General features: G+C 46.8%; 1 protein-coding gene across 2 annotated transcripts in view; it reads right to left on the reverse strand.

Annotated features, from left to right (window-relative positions):
* Positions 1-3,294: 3,294 nt before the first annotated feature.
* Positions 3,295-13,301, reverse strand: part of Uqcc1 (ubiquinol-cytochrome c reductase complex assembly factor 1) — a 93,640-nt gene continuing 83,633 nt past the window's right edge. For both annotated transcript variants that reach the window (XM_071608868.1, XM_027945280.2), the window contains 2 exons: positions 9,312-9,425; positions 3,295-6,172 (listed from right to left, as the gene is read on the reverse strand). In XM_071608868.1, the coding sequence (XP_071464969.1) occupies positions 6,038-6,172; positions 9,312-9,425 (249 nt within the window). In that variant the 3' untranslated portion in view covers positions 3,295-6,037. The remainder of the gene's footprint in view (positions 6,173-9,311; positions 9,426-13,301) is intronic.

The following is a 13,301-nucleotide window of genomic DNA, read 5'->3' on the forward strand; positions in this document are numbered from 1 at the left end:
TGATGTCCATCTGTCTCATGTCTTATTTCCCAATCCATTCTGAACTTATCCCCTGCTAGCACAGAAAGCCTTTGATGGGTGGTTAGCACCAGGGGTAGGGGTGAGTGGGGAGAGGGACACCTGGTGGATAGGGTGAGCAACACATGATGGATACAGCGGGGAGAAGGCTGGAAGTGGGCAGGACCAAGCCAAAGTATAAAAGTTCAAACACGTTGGGGCTGTCCTGTTCCCTGCCCACAAACCCACCAGCTCCCTTCCTTCACACATTATTAGTCCAGTGATTGATAAATTCTAGATTTCTTGGGCATCAAGACCAGTTGGCATGAGCTGTCCTCTCCTTCTGTGCCTCACCTCAGGAATCCCTAGTCTCCCTCCCTGTATGTGTTCTTCCAATATCTGGCCTCAGGAATGTTGGGAAAAGTATAAACGGCAGCCATACCCCAGAGAAAAAACCCCAACATGGCGCCTGAGCACCTCTTCTTCCTACCTTCTTCTTTTCTGCAGTGGCGCGAAAAGTTCCCGCCCGTGTGAACTCTCCCGCCGGCGCCAATTTCAAATCTCGCTGGCGGGGAACCTTAGCCCCAATGAGAACTAATTCCTGGGCTCCGGAGCTGATATCTGAAAGAACTTGCCAATAAACGGGTTGCCTGCCATTTATCTAAGCCCTACCATCTCCCCCTTAGTTCTATATAAGCACACTGCTTTTTGCAATAAAATTGGAATTCTCCCGGTGAAGTGTCTTTGCGTGGGGAATTCTTTCAAGGAAAAGATTCCCTTCTTCCAACCAGGACCGACTGGGTTCTCAAGCCAGACCTCCATTTCCATTAGATTTTGATAGCAATAAGAATCTCTGACATTCAGGGGAGTTTCCTATTCCCCTAAGTGCTTAACTTTGTGTGTGTGTGTGTGTGTGTGTGTGGCAGGGCGTGGGAGGGAAGGTTACCGGGAATTGAACCCAGGGATGCTTAACAACTGAGCCACATCCCCAGCCCTTTTTACTTTTTATTTTTGTGGGTGGGGAGGGGGTACTGGGGATTGAACTCAGGGGCACTCCACCCCAGAGCCACATCCCTTTTTTGTATTTTATTTAGAGACCGGTCTCACTGAGTTGCTTAGCGCCTTGCTTTTGCTGAGGCTGGCTCTGAACTGGTGACTCTCCTGCCCCAGCCTTTGAGCTACTGGGCATGGGCCACTGCACCTGGCAGGTGCTCTACATTTAATTGGAATCCCCCCACCTCCTTTACACATCTCCCTTGAGTTTTCACCTCTCTCCTAAAACCTGCCTGGTTTTTCTGTTTCTTCTCAGCTAGCACATCCCAAAATACCAACAGTTGCTGCCATACTTTGCCGTCTTCACCACTCGTCTATTCTCTTTACAATTATGTTTCTGAATAGTCAGAAACCCTTGAGCTCTCCAGCTCATTCCCTGGCCCCTACTCTGCAGCAGGCCCAACTGAGTCCTTCTGGAAGTGAACCTCCTACCTCCTCGAACCTCCTACCACCTCCTGTGAGGGATTCTGCCTCCCTGTCCTAGTCCCTGGGTTACCCTCACCTCTGGGAATTCATGCAGATTCATGATTTCCTGCGTCCTTTCTATACTCCTTGCCCTTCCCGGGGGCACCTCTACTGCCTGAAGTCCACCTCCCACCAGCTTGGTTCCCCATGCAGATACGCCAGTGTGCACCAAAAGCAATGGGGTAGGACTGAAGAGACGTGTGAGTGTTCGTGCTATGGGGTTGCCTCATACCAGTAAGAGTGAACCTGTTTCACTACCACATGATGGGGCAGCAGTCCCTGCCCTGCCCAGCCTATAGGATGTTGTAATCACCATTTGGAAAAACACAATTCTTTTCCAGCCTGTCTTTCACCAGATGGCACCACCCTTGGCCCCAGGGGAGTTCTGTGGCTGCTCCCCTTCTTTAGGCATTTTGAGCAGTTAGGTGAGTTTTTTCTCTGAGATGTCTCTGGAATTTTAACTTTTCTTTGAATTCCTACTCCCACCCACTAGAACCTCAACTAGACTCCCTTCCTGGCTGGGCCAATTCATCCTGCACACCACTGTGTATCTGATAAGCCTCAACCCTTAGGGCAAATGCACCTCCCTGCAGCCTGTCAGATAGCATGGTATCTGGCCAAGCCCACTCCTGGCCCCCTGAACTGTGCAACCTTTCCTTCCTTTAGCAGCCAACTCCACTGGTCCACTTGTGTCTGAAGAGCTTCCTGTTTCCTGCCGTCATCTGGGCAGTTCTACACTTCCTGTTTTTTTTCCACCTCCCTAAACCCTATCCTGTCTTCAAAGCTTTCCTTATTTCTAACCTTCTTGTGATTTTCCCAGTTAGCCGTCTATGTGCGCACACCAGCCCATGTGGCTGGAATAATGCTTTAGTTTTTATTTATTTATTTTTAAACTTCTTAACTACAGCACAACTGCCCCATCCTCCATCTAGAATTCCCTTCCAGAAGTAAAAGCAGAGAACTTGGGTGGTCAGAGCCACACAAGTGTGCACAGCATGCAGGACCTTCCATCATTTCTGTTTCCCTCAGGTGTAACATGAACTTCACACTTACCCCCATAGGACTGTCAATGAGGACTAAATGAGATAATAAGTGAAAATACCAAGCTGTGTCTTAGAGCAGAAATTTTAAAAATAGCAGAGGGCTGGGCTTGTGGCTCAGGGGTACAGCACTTCCCTCACATGTGTGAGGCACTGCGTTCGATTCTCAGCACCACATATAAGTAAATGAATAAAATAAAGGTCCATTAACAACTAAAAACAATTTCTAAAAATAGCAGCTGAAATGTAGAGACTGGGTTTTAATATAAGCTTGCTGTAACAAAGGAGCCTGGGGCACTAGGGTCACCAGTTCAAAGCCAGCTTCAGCAATTAAAAAAAAAAAAATTAGGCAAAACTGAAACTTCGGAGGCAGTGTTCACATTATTGTTTCTTATTTGCAAATGTTTATAAAACACTTTTCTCCAAAGAGTAAGGAAAATGTTTGTATTTTTTTTTTGATGAATTAGCAAACAGACTTTCTTTTATGTGACAATGGGAACCTTAAGGCTTTCTCTTTTCCATACTGGGCTGCCAGAAGGTCAAGTGCAGATCTCCTCACTGACCTGAGGGAGGCAGTGTGGTCTGGAGAACGAGCAGGAGTGCTGGGGTCACATGATGTAGGCTGAAGCACTCTTGGTTAACTCTCTAGACCTCTCTGAACTTTAGTCTCCTCAGTTGTGGAAAAGGGACAAGAAAAATGATGAGGATAACAACTATTTTACAGGACTGGGTGAAACAATGCATTTAAAATATTTTATTATAAAGAAGTCAGGAAAGTTGACGATTAACAGCCTAGGATTTCTATTTTTTCCCCTCTCTTCCCTTGCAATAATATGTGCATGTTATCTTTCAAACTTTGCTTTAATATAGCCTTAGTTTTATTATAAACATGTCTCTTAAATTTGCTATGATTCCCCCTCCCGCAGAAGTATGGAACACAAATGACAAAATCATTCCTAAAAAGCAATCTCTCTGGAGGCAAGAGATCATATCCTTCTCTTGTTTTGTAAAATAACAGTTTACATTAGAAAAACATTAGCTGGAGCTTTTAGTTTTGGTTCCTATGCTAAAGCAAAAGGAGGTGCTTAATATTTTACTATTACTGTTCAAATAAGCTGAACTGTAGGTCAGACTGAGAATGGTCTAGAAAGGAATTTTTTTTTAATTGGGCTTATACTGATAATGACTGATGATTTTAGTCGTTCATTCATTTTCTCATTTATCGAAGTATACACAGATACGTGTATACTTCGATACTCTGCTGAGCACTGGGTGATCCACACCAACACAGCATCTGCTCTACATGGAAGCTCCTCACAGGGCTATGTGCGAGGCGGCTGTGTGGGGAAAAAAAAATCACCACATGTGGCAAGGGAGGTGCTAAGTGAGCAGAGGACGCTGTAAAGAGTCCTGTGGACAGTGTGCCCAGGCCTGAGGGAAACAGGAGAGGTGACATTCGAGGAAACTTGGGATTTCTTTAGTCAGCAGTGAAAGAGATGAGTTCTGGTGGAGAAAACACACGATGTGGTCCCTTCTGGTAACGCCAAGTGGTTCCATTTGCTCAGGGAAGAAATAGGTTAGAGATCTACAAAGACAGGCTGGAATGGAAAGGGGTCAAAGAAGAGCCTGAAGCCTCCAAGTCATTGGCTTTTTATCTTGAAGGGGAAACAGGTTGGCATCGGGACATCAGAGACATGACAGATCCAATCTGGCTCTTTCAAACATTGCTTGAAATGTCACGAGTTGCTGTGTCTGATGATTACTGAATCCTGTGGATACAGGCTCTGCAAGCAAGGACCATCTATTTGCTGCTGGAGAGATTCAGCTAGAACTTGCAAGAACATAGTCCAACCAGGATGTTATGAAGGGCAATCAAGTTCTGGACCAGGGCTGACCCAAGTAACCTTTAAAGTTCCTTCCCAAGCTGAGGTGCTGGAATTCTAAAGGAAGCCCAGTAGCTAAACTGATGTGAGCTGGGATCTGTGGTTAGGGAGCTTCTGGGCAGCAAATGGGTTAATGCTCAAATAACTTTTATATATGAATTAATGTGCAGAGCTGGGAGCCAAAATCTGTTCCATTAATTTTTCCATCCATTCCAGGAGCAGTTAGGTACACACAGTAAAGTTTATTTTGGTGCATGGTATACTTCACTCCATTAAAAATAAATTAATCAGCAAATTCCTGCCTGGCTCAGCTCTGGTTTATGTAAATAGTGCCCAGCTGTAATGAGTTACAAGGTGTTATTATCTCACACACACAGAGGAGGCTTCACTCTGGAGCTCCGCTTGCAACAAAAGCATCTTAAATAAACCAAGAGAAGGCGGTTTGATTTGTAATGTTTTCACAGAAGTGGGATATACCTCACCCGTATAGAGTTTCTTTATATGACTCATTTTATAGCAAGTTCAGTGAAGGACTTTTGATGGGGGAAGGAGGGGCAAGATGGTTCCCCGCCCCCTTTCTTCAATTTAAGAAAATCCCCCCAAAAATGATCCACACTCCAAGGGAGGAGGGGAACTGGTACTCCAGTGCTCAGACAAGGTGGCTCTGCAGCACATTTTCCAGGGTTAGAAAAGGAAAGAGAGCTGGGCATGGGACTGGGTCGAGGGAAGGTACAATGAGGCCAGGAAGAATGTTCTTTTTGCCCCCATATCTCATATAAGGGGAGGCCCAAGAGAGGAAAGACAGCATATTTTTCACTCTGTTCACTGGGGGTTAACAAAGGGACCTTTGTTCTTGAGGCCTCTTTAAATGACTTAGGATGCCACAAGCCCCCTTGGCCATTAGACCTCTCCTGGCTACCAGAGGATGGCCTCGCAGACTGTGTGTTGGCCAGACTGACACATCTCTGAGAACCAGAGGCATCGGTGGCAGCAGAGACTATCTGACCTCTCCCCTCTCTCTCTGTCTTTAACTGAGTTGGGCAGTGCTCCTTAGCCTATGGCATCCATCACCTCACAGAAGTTCCTAAAAGATCCTGGAATAAATAAAAACCATGGCAGAGATAAGTCTCTGTTTCTTTTAATGGCCAACTCAACCCTATGTCTCAAAGCTGGGGGACAGAGTATGGCTACCTGTCTTGGCCCGGCAGCATTGCAAACTGCTCCCAGGCTACAGCAAGCCCTTGATAGAGGTATCTCCTTTCTAACCTACCCCAGCCCTTGGTAAGCCTCTAGGAAGAGCTGTCAGTCACAAGTGGTGCTGGAAGGACTTGGGGAGTATGTGCTTCAGGGTGCTCTTTCTTGGGGATCCTCTTGAGGATGTGTCAGAAGAGCTAGGGGTTTTCCCTGTACTATTACCCCCAAGCAGATCAGACTCCAGGGCACACTAAGAGGAAACAACATAAATGGGGCCAGGTATTTGACAGCTGCTGTTCAAAGGTCAGTTCAGGCCACTTTCTGCAGGATCCTGAGCCAAACAGGCACTTCTCTTGCTGAGGTTCCTCAAAGCCAGCTGGCCACCTGTCTGGAGGGACCAGCCTCTCAAAGACCCTCATCATTATAAGTGGGAGCATGGGGCTTCAGGATGCTCTGTGGATTCTTCTCCACCAGAGGGCGCCAGTTCACCTCCCCTGTCAGAAGCAGATCCTCACCGTTCATGGAGTCCAGGTACTGCATCTGCAGCAGGAAGAGCAGGGATCAGAGGACAAGGACAGGTGCTGGACACACAAAAGGTGGCATAATGAACCAGCTTCCTCAAGAAGAGGAAGGGGAGGGAGTCTGGGGCTTCTGACCATCCAACTTTCAGGCCAGGTGACTCTGATTTCCCAGATTATTACTTTAAGGAGATCTGGAGAAACAAGTCTGGGGAAAGAAGCTCCCTGGAAAGATTTTAGGGAATTCCCTATCACACCTCTGAACTTACACACCCCAGTGACATTTCTCCCCCTGCTGCACTCTCCCTACAAAGTTTTTGCAGGCCAGAAAGTCAGTCTGCAACTTACAGAAGTCACCCCATCCAACACTGCTGGGAGAAAAGAATCCCAATTTTACTCCTTCCCTTCTCGGAGATCTATGTTCCCTTGTTTGAGGGGGGACAGAATGTGTACCTTCATGGACATATGGAAAAATAAAGTTATCTGCACAGAGCTGATCACCCAAACTTTTTCTTTTTTTCTCTTTTTTGCTAATACATATGCCTTTTGTCTTCCAGAGTGCCCCATCTAGGATTGGTGGGGAAGTCTGACAGAGCCTCACAGTTCTGCTGTTAGGATGGTCATCATCCCAGAAATGCCCCTGCTGCTCTCCTATAGCTTTCACCACTGATCCTCAAGTGTTCCTGCTGAAACTGGGGAAGGTGGGGTGGGAACCAAATGCCCTATCCTTCTGCTCCCCACAAATGACAGATGTTCTGACATTTGGAGAAAGTGATCATGTCCACTCTGGGCTTTCTTCTAACTAACTTCTTACTAACCTCCAGCCCATTTGGCACTCGGAGGGTGAGCTCCAGTTGCCACTGCCCTGGGCAATGCCATGCCCCTGAATGCTTTTAGACCTGCCCAAGGACTCCAGGTGCACAACCCTCCATGTGGAGAAGGAACACCTATGATGCAGGCAAACAGAAGGAGCTTCAGGGGAAAGGGTGAGGCAGTTCTGCAAGAGACAGATGGGCTAATGAGGAGGTTAAAGCATCTCTGGAGGAGTCCCTGGCTGCCTGCTAGTAAGGAGGGCTGCAGATGGGAAACGCTTCCAAGTGGACAGCAACATCTCCTGTGAGAACTGGATCACAGCAGGAAGCACCACTATATCTAGACAGATGTGGCTTCCTTGGGGGAAAGGGAATACCAGGAGCTTCATCTTAAGCCTAGGATTATATCCCTCTTCCAAGAACTTATCACTCTTATTGATCCATCTTCAGAGTGCTGAACCTTGAACTCAACCCCAGCCTCTTGATATACTTCAGGTCTAGAATTTCACATGCCCTATGTCTTTTCCAGGGCAAGAAGCTCAACTGAACTGCCATCTTTCCTAAAGTCCACTCCTCTTTCTAGTGACTACATTTCTGCCCCTAAGCTACCACTGCCTATCTCCTGAGTTGTAAACCTCCACATGACCCACACTGGTTACCAAGCAGCACCAGGAATAGGATTGGAGTCTGCTCAAGGTTCAGCTTCCTGATTTTCCTTGATCCACCTGGACAGAACACACCTCTCTCTTGGTCCTTCCCCAACACTGTCTACCTGGATCACAGGGCAGACTGACTTACTCCAGGACTAGAGATGTGCCTGACTGGCTCCTCAAACGCAGGACTAGGCCTAGTTAATCTGCTCTCCCAGCAATAGGGCCTGGCATGGCAAGTGCTCAAAGGCTTGCTGACAGAACTGGGTCCCCATCAAAGTTCCCTGCTTTCCTAAGGGCCCCATCACTGTTTTCCTGACTCTCACTGGGGCTATATAAGAACGTCTATATAGGGATATTGGTTGTATCAACCCCTTCTTCGGGGTCCCTGGAGAGGTCCCAGCTGTGCCTTTGTTGTGTGTGGCCTCTGGCATATGCCCACCATGGCAGATGGAAAAGTTGGGTGGGTCTCTCAGAAAACAGCATTTGCTTTGCCAATTGCTACTCCTGTCTGAGGGCGAGTCCAGTCAACAGTGAGAGTCTCAGAATTCTCCGTGGGTGGAGCACTCTGGCCCCAGTGCCTTCTCCCTGGCTCTGACAGATTTGAATAGTCAAACAGAAGTTCTGGCTTCTGGGGTTCTCTACCCTCTGAGTCTGAAGAGCCTCAATATGTCACCTTTCCAGCAATCAACTAGGTAGTCCTATTGGCCATGACTGCAAAAGAGCCGATAGCCCTTCCTTTTCCTGACTGTTGGAGGTTTGAAGGCCGTGGATACAGGTGAACCAGAGAACAACTGGGTGAGGCCCCTTCAGCCCCAGGGCCAGGTCCATGAAGCAGAGGTGTGACTCATGGGCAGCCAAGCTGATGAGCTGTCTGCAGCAGCTGAGGCCTTTAGTGGTGACATGAATCACCCAGCTTGGGGTCTGAGGCCAACTGTGTAAGCTGACTCACTGGGAGACCCTGGAAAAGCCTCCATGTTCTCCTGCTGTCACTTGGCCTACTCATCTAGAAAGTTTGAGTTTCTCATCTTTATAGAATCTGGGGACAGGGAGATCAAGGAGTTAATTCTCCACGGGGTTGAGAAAGCTGTGTAGTAATGCAGTCCTTGCAGTGGAGCTTCTCCTAGAAGCTCTGGTGTCAGGGAGCCCTGGGGAGCTAGAGAGGTGAAGACTTGAAGTGGGGAGACCCTGCTAGACAGTGAACAGCAGCCAGTGGGAAGATTCTGGGGGTGTATCTGTGGAATACTGCTTAGAACCTGGTCCTACAAGTCAGGAACAGGAAATGCATCCTGGGCTCTAAGTGGATACAGAAGGGGGCTACATAGGTGGGCCAATATGCCCCATGCCTGTATGTATCTTTCAGGACTCCGTGAGCCCAGCATTTAGTACAGTACCTGGCACACACTAGGCAATGCAATGTATAGAGAATGGATAACAACTACAATTTTCTGAAAGCAGGAAGTTACTCAGTGTCCTTCCTTCTCTATTATATTCCCTGAGTCCTTGGCCTAGTTCACAGCTAGACACACAGAGGATGCTGGCTCTTAATCAGTGCCTGCTGCTTACATGATCAAGTCAGAATTCCTGCAGACAGGTCTCTGGCAACTCAGCCTCCCATGTTTCCCTAAAAGTCTAGCACCCATAACCTCAAGATGACCCACTTTTCAAAAGATTCTGCTGGGGGGTAAAGGGCACCCACCTGTTTCCTCACATATTCCACCAGCAATTCAAGCTGTCTGGGGTCTTCACATTTCTGGTTGAAGAAGGTTCTCCAGAGGGCAGCAGCCAACCCATGATCATCTGAAAGGATCCCCTGGAACACAGAGTATAACAACTAGTCTTCCAGAGAGTACTGCAGGGCCATGATACAAAAACTGGGGATATTGTGAGCACAAGAGAAAACAAAGAACTGGTTCAGAAGGACCTCACAGAGACAGTGAGGGGGAAATGAGGCAGCTGCACCACAGAGCTGGAAAGGGTCTTACAAGAGCACTCAGTCCAACTTCTTCACTTTACACAGAGGAAAAACCTGGGGCCCAGAGGGTACAAATCACTGGCTGAAGTGATGCAGAGCTGGGACTCACATTTGATTGACCCTCCCAGCACAACAACTCACCATGCCTGGCCCAGCCAATGACTGAGAGGCCAAGAAGAGAAATGGTAGCAGCAGTGCCTGTGCTGCTGCTCACAGCATGGCTGACAGTGTTTTGAGTGTTTTCCCAGGAATGGAAGTGGGTGTGGACTACACCTTCTTGCTTGGTCCAAGGGCACCCATCTATGAGGCAGCTGGTTCTTTCAAGGGAGCCAGGAACCTTGCCTTCACTGTCACTTACCTCTGGGTTGGCCTTGACTGGCCCAGCCTCTCCCTAAATAGAGGAATAGGCTGTTCAGCAGGATTGCCATGGGCCACAGAGGGCCACCAAGGGCAATGTGCAGAGCCTGAATCTGTATATGCCTGATACTGCCTCTCCTGGCACAGAGAATTCTGCTGGGAAGCCCAAATATCACAGAGGCTAACTAGAGCCATTTTCTAGCTTAGATCTCTCAGGGAGGGAGGGATGGAGGTGATTGAGGGAAAGGTCCTAGGAAATTGCTCTGTCTGAGTGCCAAAATAGTGTGTGGAACTGAAGTGCTGACTTGGAGTTGGAAGGCTGGATCAAGTCCTAGTTCTGCCATGCCAAGCTCAATGGTGATGGTTAAACCTGAACCTCAAACTTCTCAGCTATTAAAGAGATGAAAATACTTGCTCTACTTACAGCATCTTTGAATTATAAAAAATAAGATTATGTGCCAGGCATGGTGGTGCTCACCTGTAATCCCAACAACATGAGAGGCTAAGGCAGAAGGAGCTCAAGTTCCAGGCTAGCCTCAGCAACCTAGTGAGACTCCATCTCAAAACAACAACAACAAAAAAAAGGACTGATGTCGTAGCTCAGTGGTAAAACACGTCTAGTTCAATCCTTTGTAACAAAAAAAGTTTTTAAATAAAAATAAGATAATGTAAAGGCATTTTTAAAGTATAATATGTTGAATACAAGCACTTAGAAGCATGCTGTAGCTGGCAGCTGTGGATACAGTCAAGACAACAGCAGGATTTGAAGCCAGACTGCCAGAGTTCAAATGTAGCTCTGAAGCTGGGTGCAGAGTCACACACCTGTAATCCCAGCACTCAGGAGGCTGAGGAGGGAGGATCACTTAAGCTCAGAAGTTTGAGGCCAGTCTGGACAACATAGTAAGACCCTTTCTCAAGAAAAGAAAAAAATAAAGCTAGCTCTGTAATTCTTTTTTTTTTTTTTTTTTTTTAGTTGTTGATGGGCCTTTTATTTTATTCATTTATTTATATGTGGTGCTGAGAATTGAACCCAATGCCTCACACATGCGAGGCAAGTGCTCTATCACTGAGCCACAATTCCACCCCTAGTTCTGTTACTTGATGGCTGTGTGGCCTCTGAAAAGTCATTAACCTTTCCCGAGCCTCAGTTCTCATGAGTTAAACAAGAATAATCCCCTTTCTGAGCCTCAGTTTCTCATGAATTAAACAAGAATAATTCTCATCTCATAGAGCTACTGTAAGCATTAAAAGACAATACCTGTGAAAGGCTCTGTAAGTGGTAAACATTGCAAAGACCCAGGAGCACTTGTTCCATTTTATTTGATGGTCTGGTCTCTTGGGAACTGTGGTATTTGAGGTCTGGTTCCAGGCCTGCTGCCAGGAAGGGCCATGTTCAGTGTGGGAAGGTGACAATTTGGTGGAAAAGTATTCCACCTGCTCCAGACACCCTCTACTAAATACCTCACAGTCCCACAGCTGAAGATTGTCCTGGCAACAGGGCTGAGTCAGGAAAACACGCTTCTTCTGGCAGATGGCAATAGAGACCCAGGACAAGCTCAGGCACATCACCATTCTCCAAGCTATTTGCTAACACAACACCCTGCCTTTGTCTAGAGTGCCCTGGGCACAGGCTAGAGTGTTGCTGGCAGAGAACGACATGCCTAATATGTGAAAAACTGAGAATGGGAGTGGGTATCACAGGGACTTGAAGAATTTGCAGAGCCCAGGACAGGAAGATCCTGGCAGCCATGGCCTGCTACAAACAGGCAGCCTAAATTGGTATGCAAGAAGGCTGGGGCAGGGAAAATCCATAAGCAGGAATTTTTGAGCAATCTGAGGAAGACTCAGGACTTGATAACAGTGCCAACAACCTGACTCTTCCAGATCTTCAGGGTTCCTTCATGCAGACAGCTCTTAATGAGTACATATGGCATGTAGCACAGATACTATTACCCCCATGTGAAAGATCTGAGGCTCAAGGGTTAGTTAGCTAATTGGTGATGGAAGTAGATCCAGCTAGCACTGCTGAGGTCAGGGGATGCTGCTGCCTCACTCTAGGCATGATGTAGTACCTGGCACACAGTGCAAGTGATCAGAAAATAGCTGGTCACCTACCGGACTGCCAGTAACTCAGTAAAAACAAATGGGAGACTGGCCTGGGAGTGTAAATTTCAAACAAAGGAAGCAGAAAAGGAAAAGGGGTGCTTAGGAGCTAAGCCTTTGGTTGCACAATTTTCCTCATGACTTCTTTCCCTCACAATACAAAGAGAGCATCCCTTCAGGAAATTAAGATACCCTGGTGGAAAGAAACTGAGAGGAAGTCAAGGGGCTGTCCTGGCACTAGTGGATCTGGTTACGGTGATGGGTTTAGAGTGGCAGAGTTTCACTTGGATGAGACTGATTTAACACTACTGTGCACTTAGCATGATACTAAGAACAGAGTCAAAGTAACCTGGGCTCAGCTCTCAGGGAGCCTGCAATCTTAGTGGGAGGGGAGGGACAAAGCTAGTGCACATCAAACAGCTGCACAGAACGAAGTTGGAAAGAGTGAACAAATGCTAAGCTGCATGGTAGACCCCAACCTATGGGCTGCACAGGACCTCCTTATTCTTCAGCCTTAGATCTCTGATGACTCCTCATTCCTCTGTTATTCTCTATCACTGCATTCTATTTGTAATTAGACATTTATTTACTTGTTTACTTGCTGCTTGTTTACTGTCTGCTTGTCTCTCAGTAATAAGGTAATTTTTGTAGGAAAGAGACCATGTTTACTTGATTTACCAATATATTCCCAGTGCATGGTAGACACCCAATAAACACATGCTAAATGGACAGGAATGTTGAAATGTGGAGTCAAAGCACCAGAGATCTAGAAAGGTCAGGGAAAGTTGTGGAGACATGAGCTTTAAAGAATGGGAAAAATGTAGACAGCTGCAGGACACTGTAAGCAAGAGAGAACATTAGTGCATTAAATATACACACAGGGCTGGATGTGGTGGCACACACCTGTAATTTCAGCCACTCAGGAGGCTGAGGCAGGAGGATGAAAGTTTGAGGTCAGCCTGAGCAACTTGGCTGGCTTCAAATGCTGTCTCAAAAGAAAATTAAATTTAAAAAGGAGAGGATGGTATGGTGGCCTACAGTTATAATCCCAGTGACTTGGAAGGCTGGATCACAAATTTGAGGTCAACTTGAACAACTTAGTGAGACCTGTCTCAAAATAAAATTGTGTGTGTGTGTGTGTGTGTGTGTGTGTATAACACAGACACACACACATATGTATTTATACATACACACATATATAATATACATGTAACATATATTACACATATATGTATGTGTGTGTGTGTGTGTGTG

The sequence above is a fragment of the Marmota flaviventris genome, chromosome 2 (genome assembly GCF_047511675.1).
Source record: "Marmota flaviventris isolate mMarFla1 chromosome 2, mMarFla1.hap1, whole genome shotgun sequence".
NCBI lineage: Eukaryota > Metazoa > Chordata > Mammalia > Rodentia > Sciuridae > Marmota > Marmota flaviventris.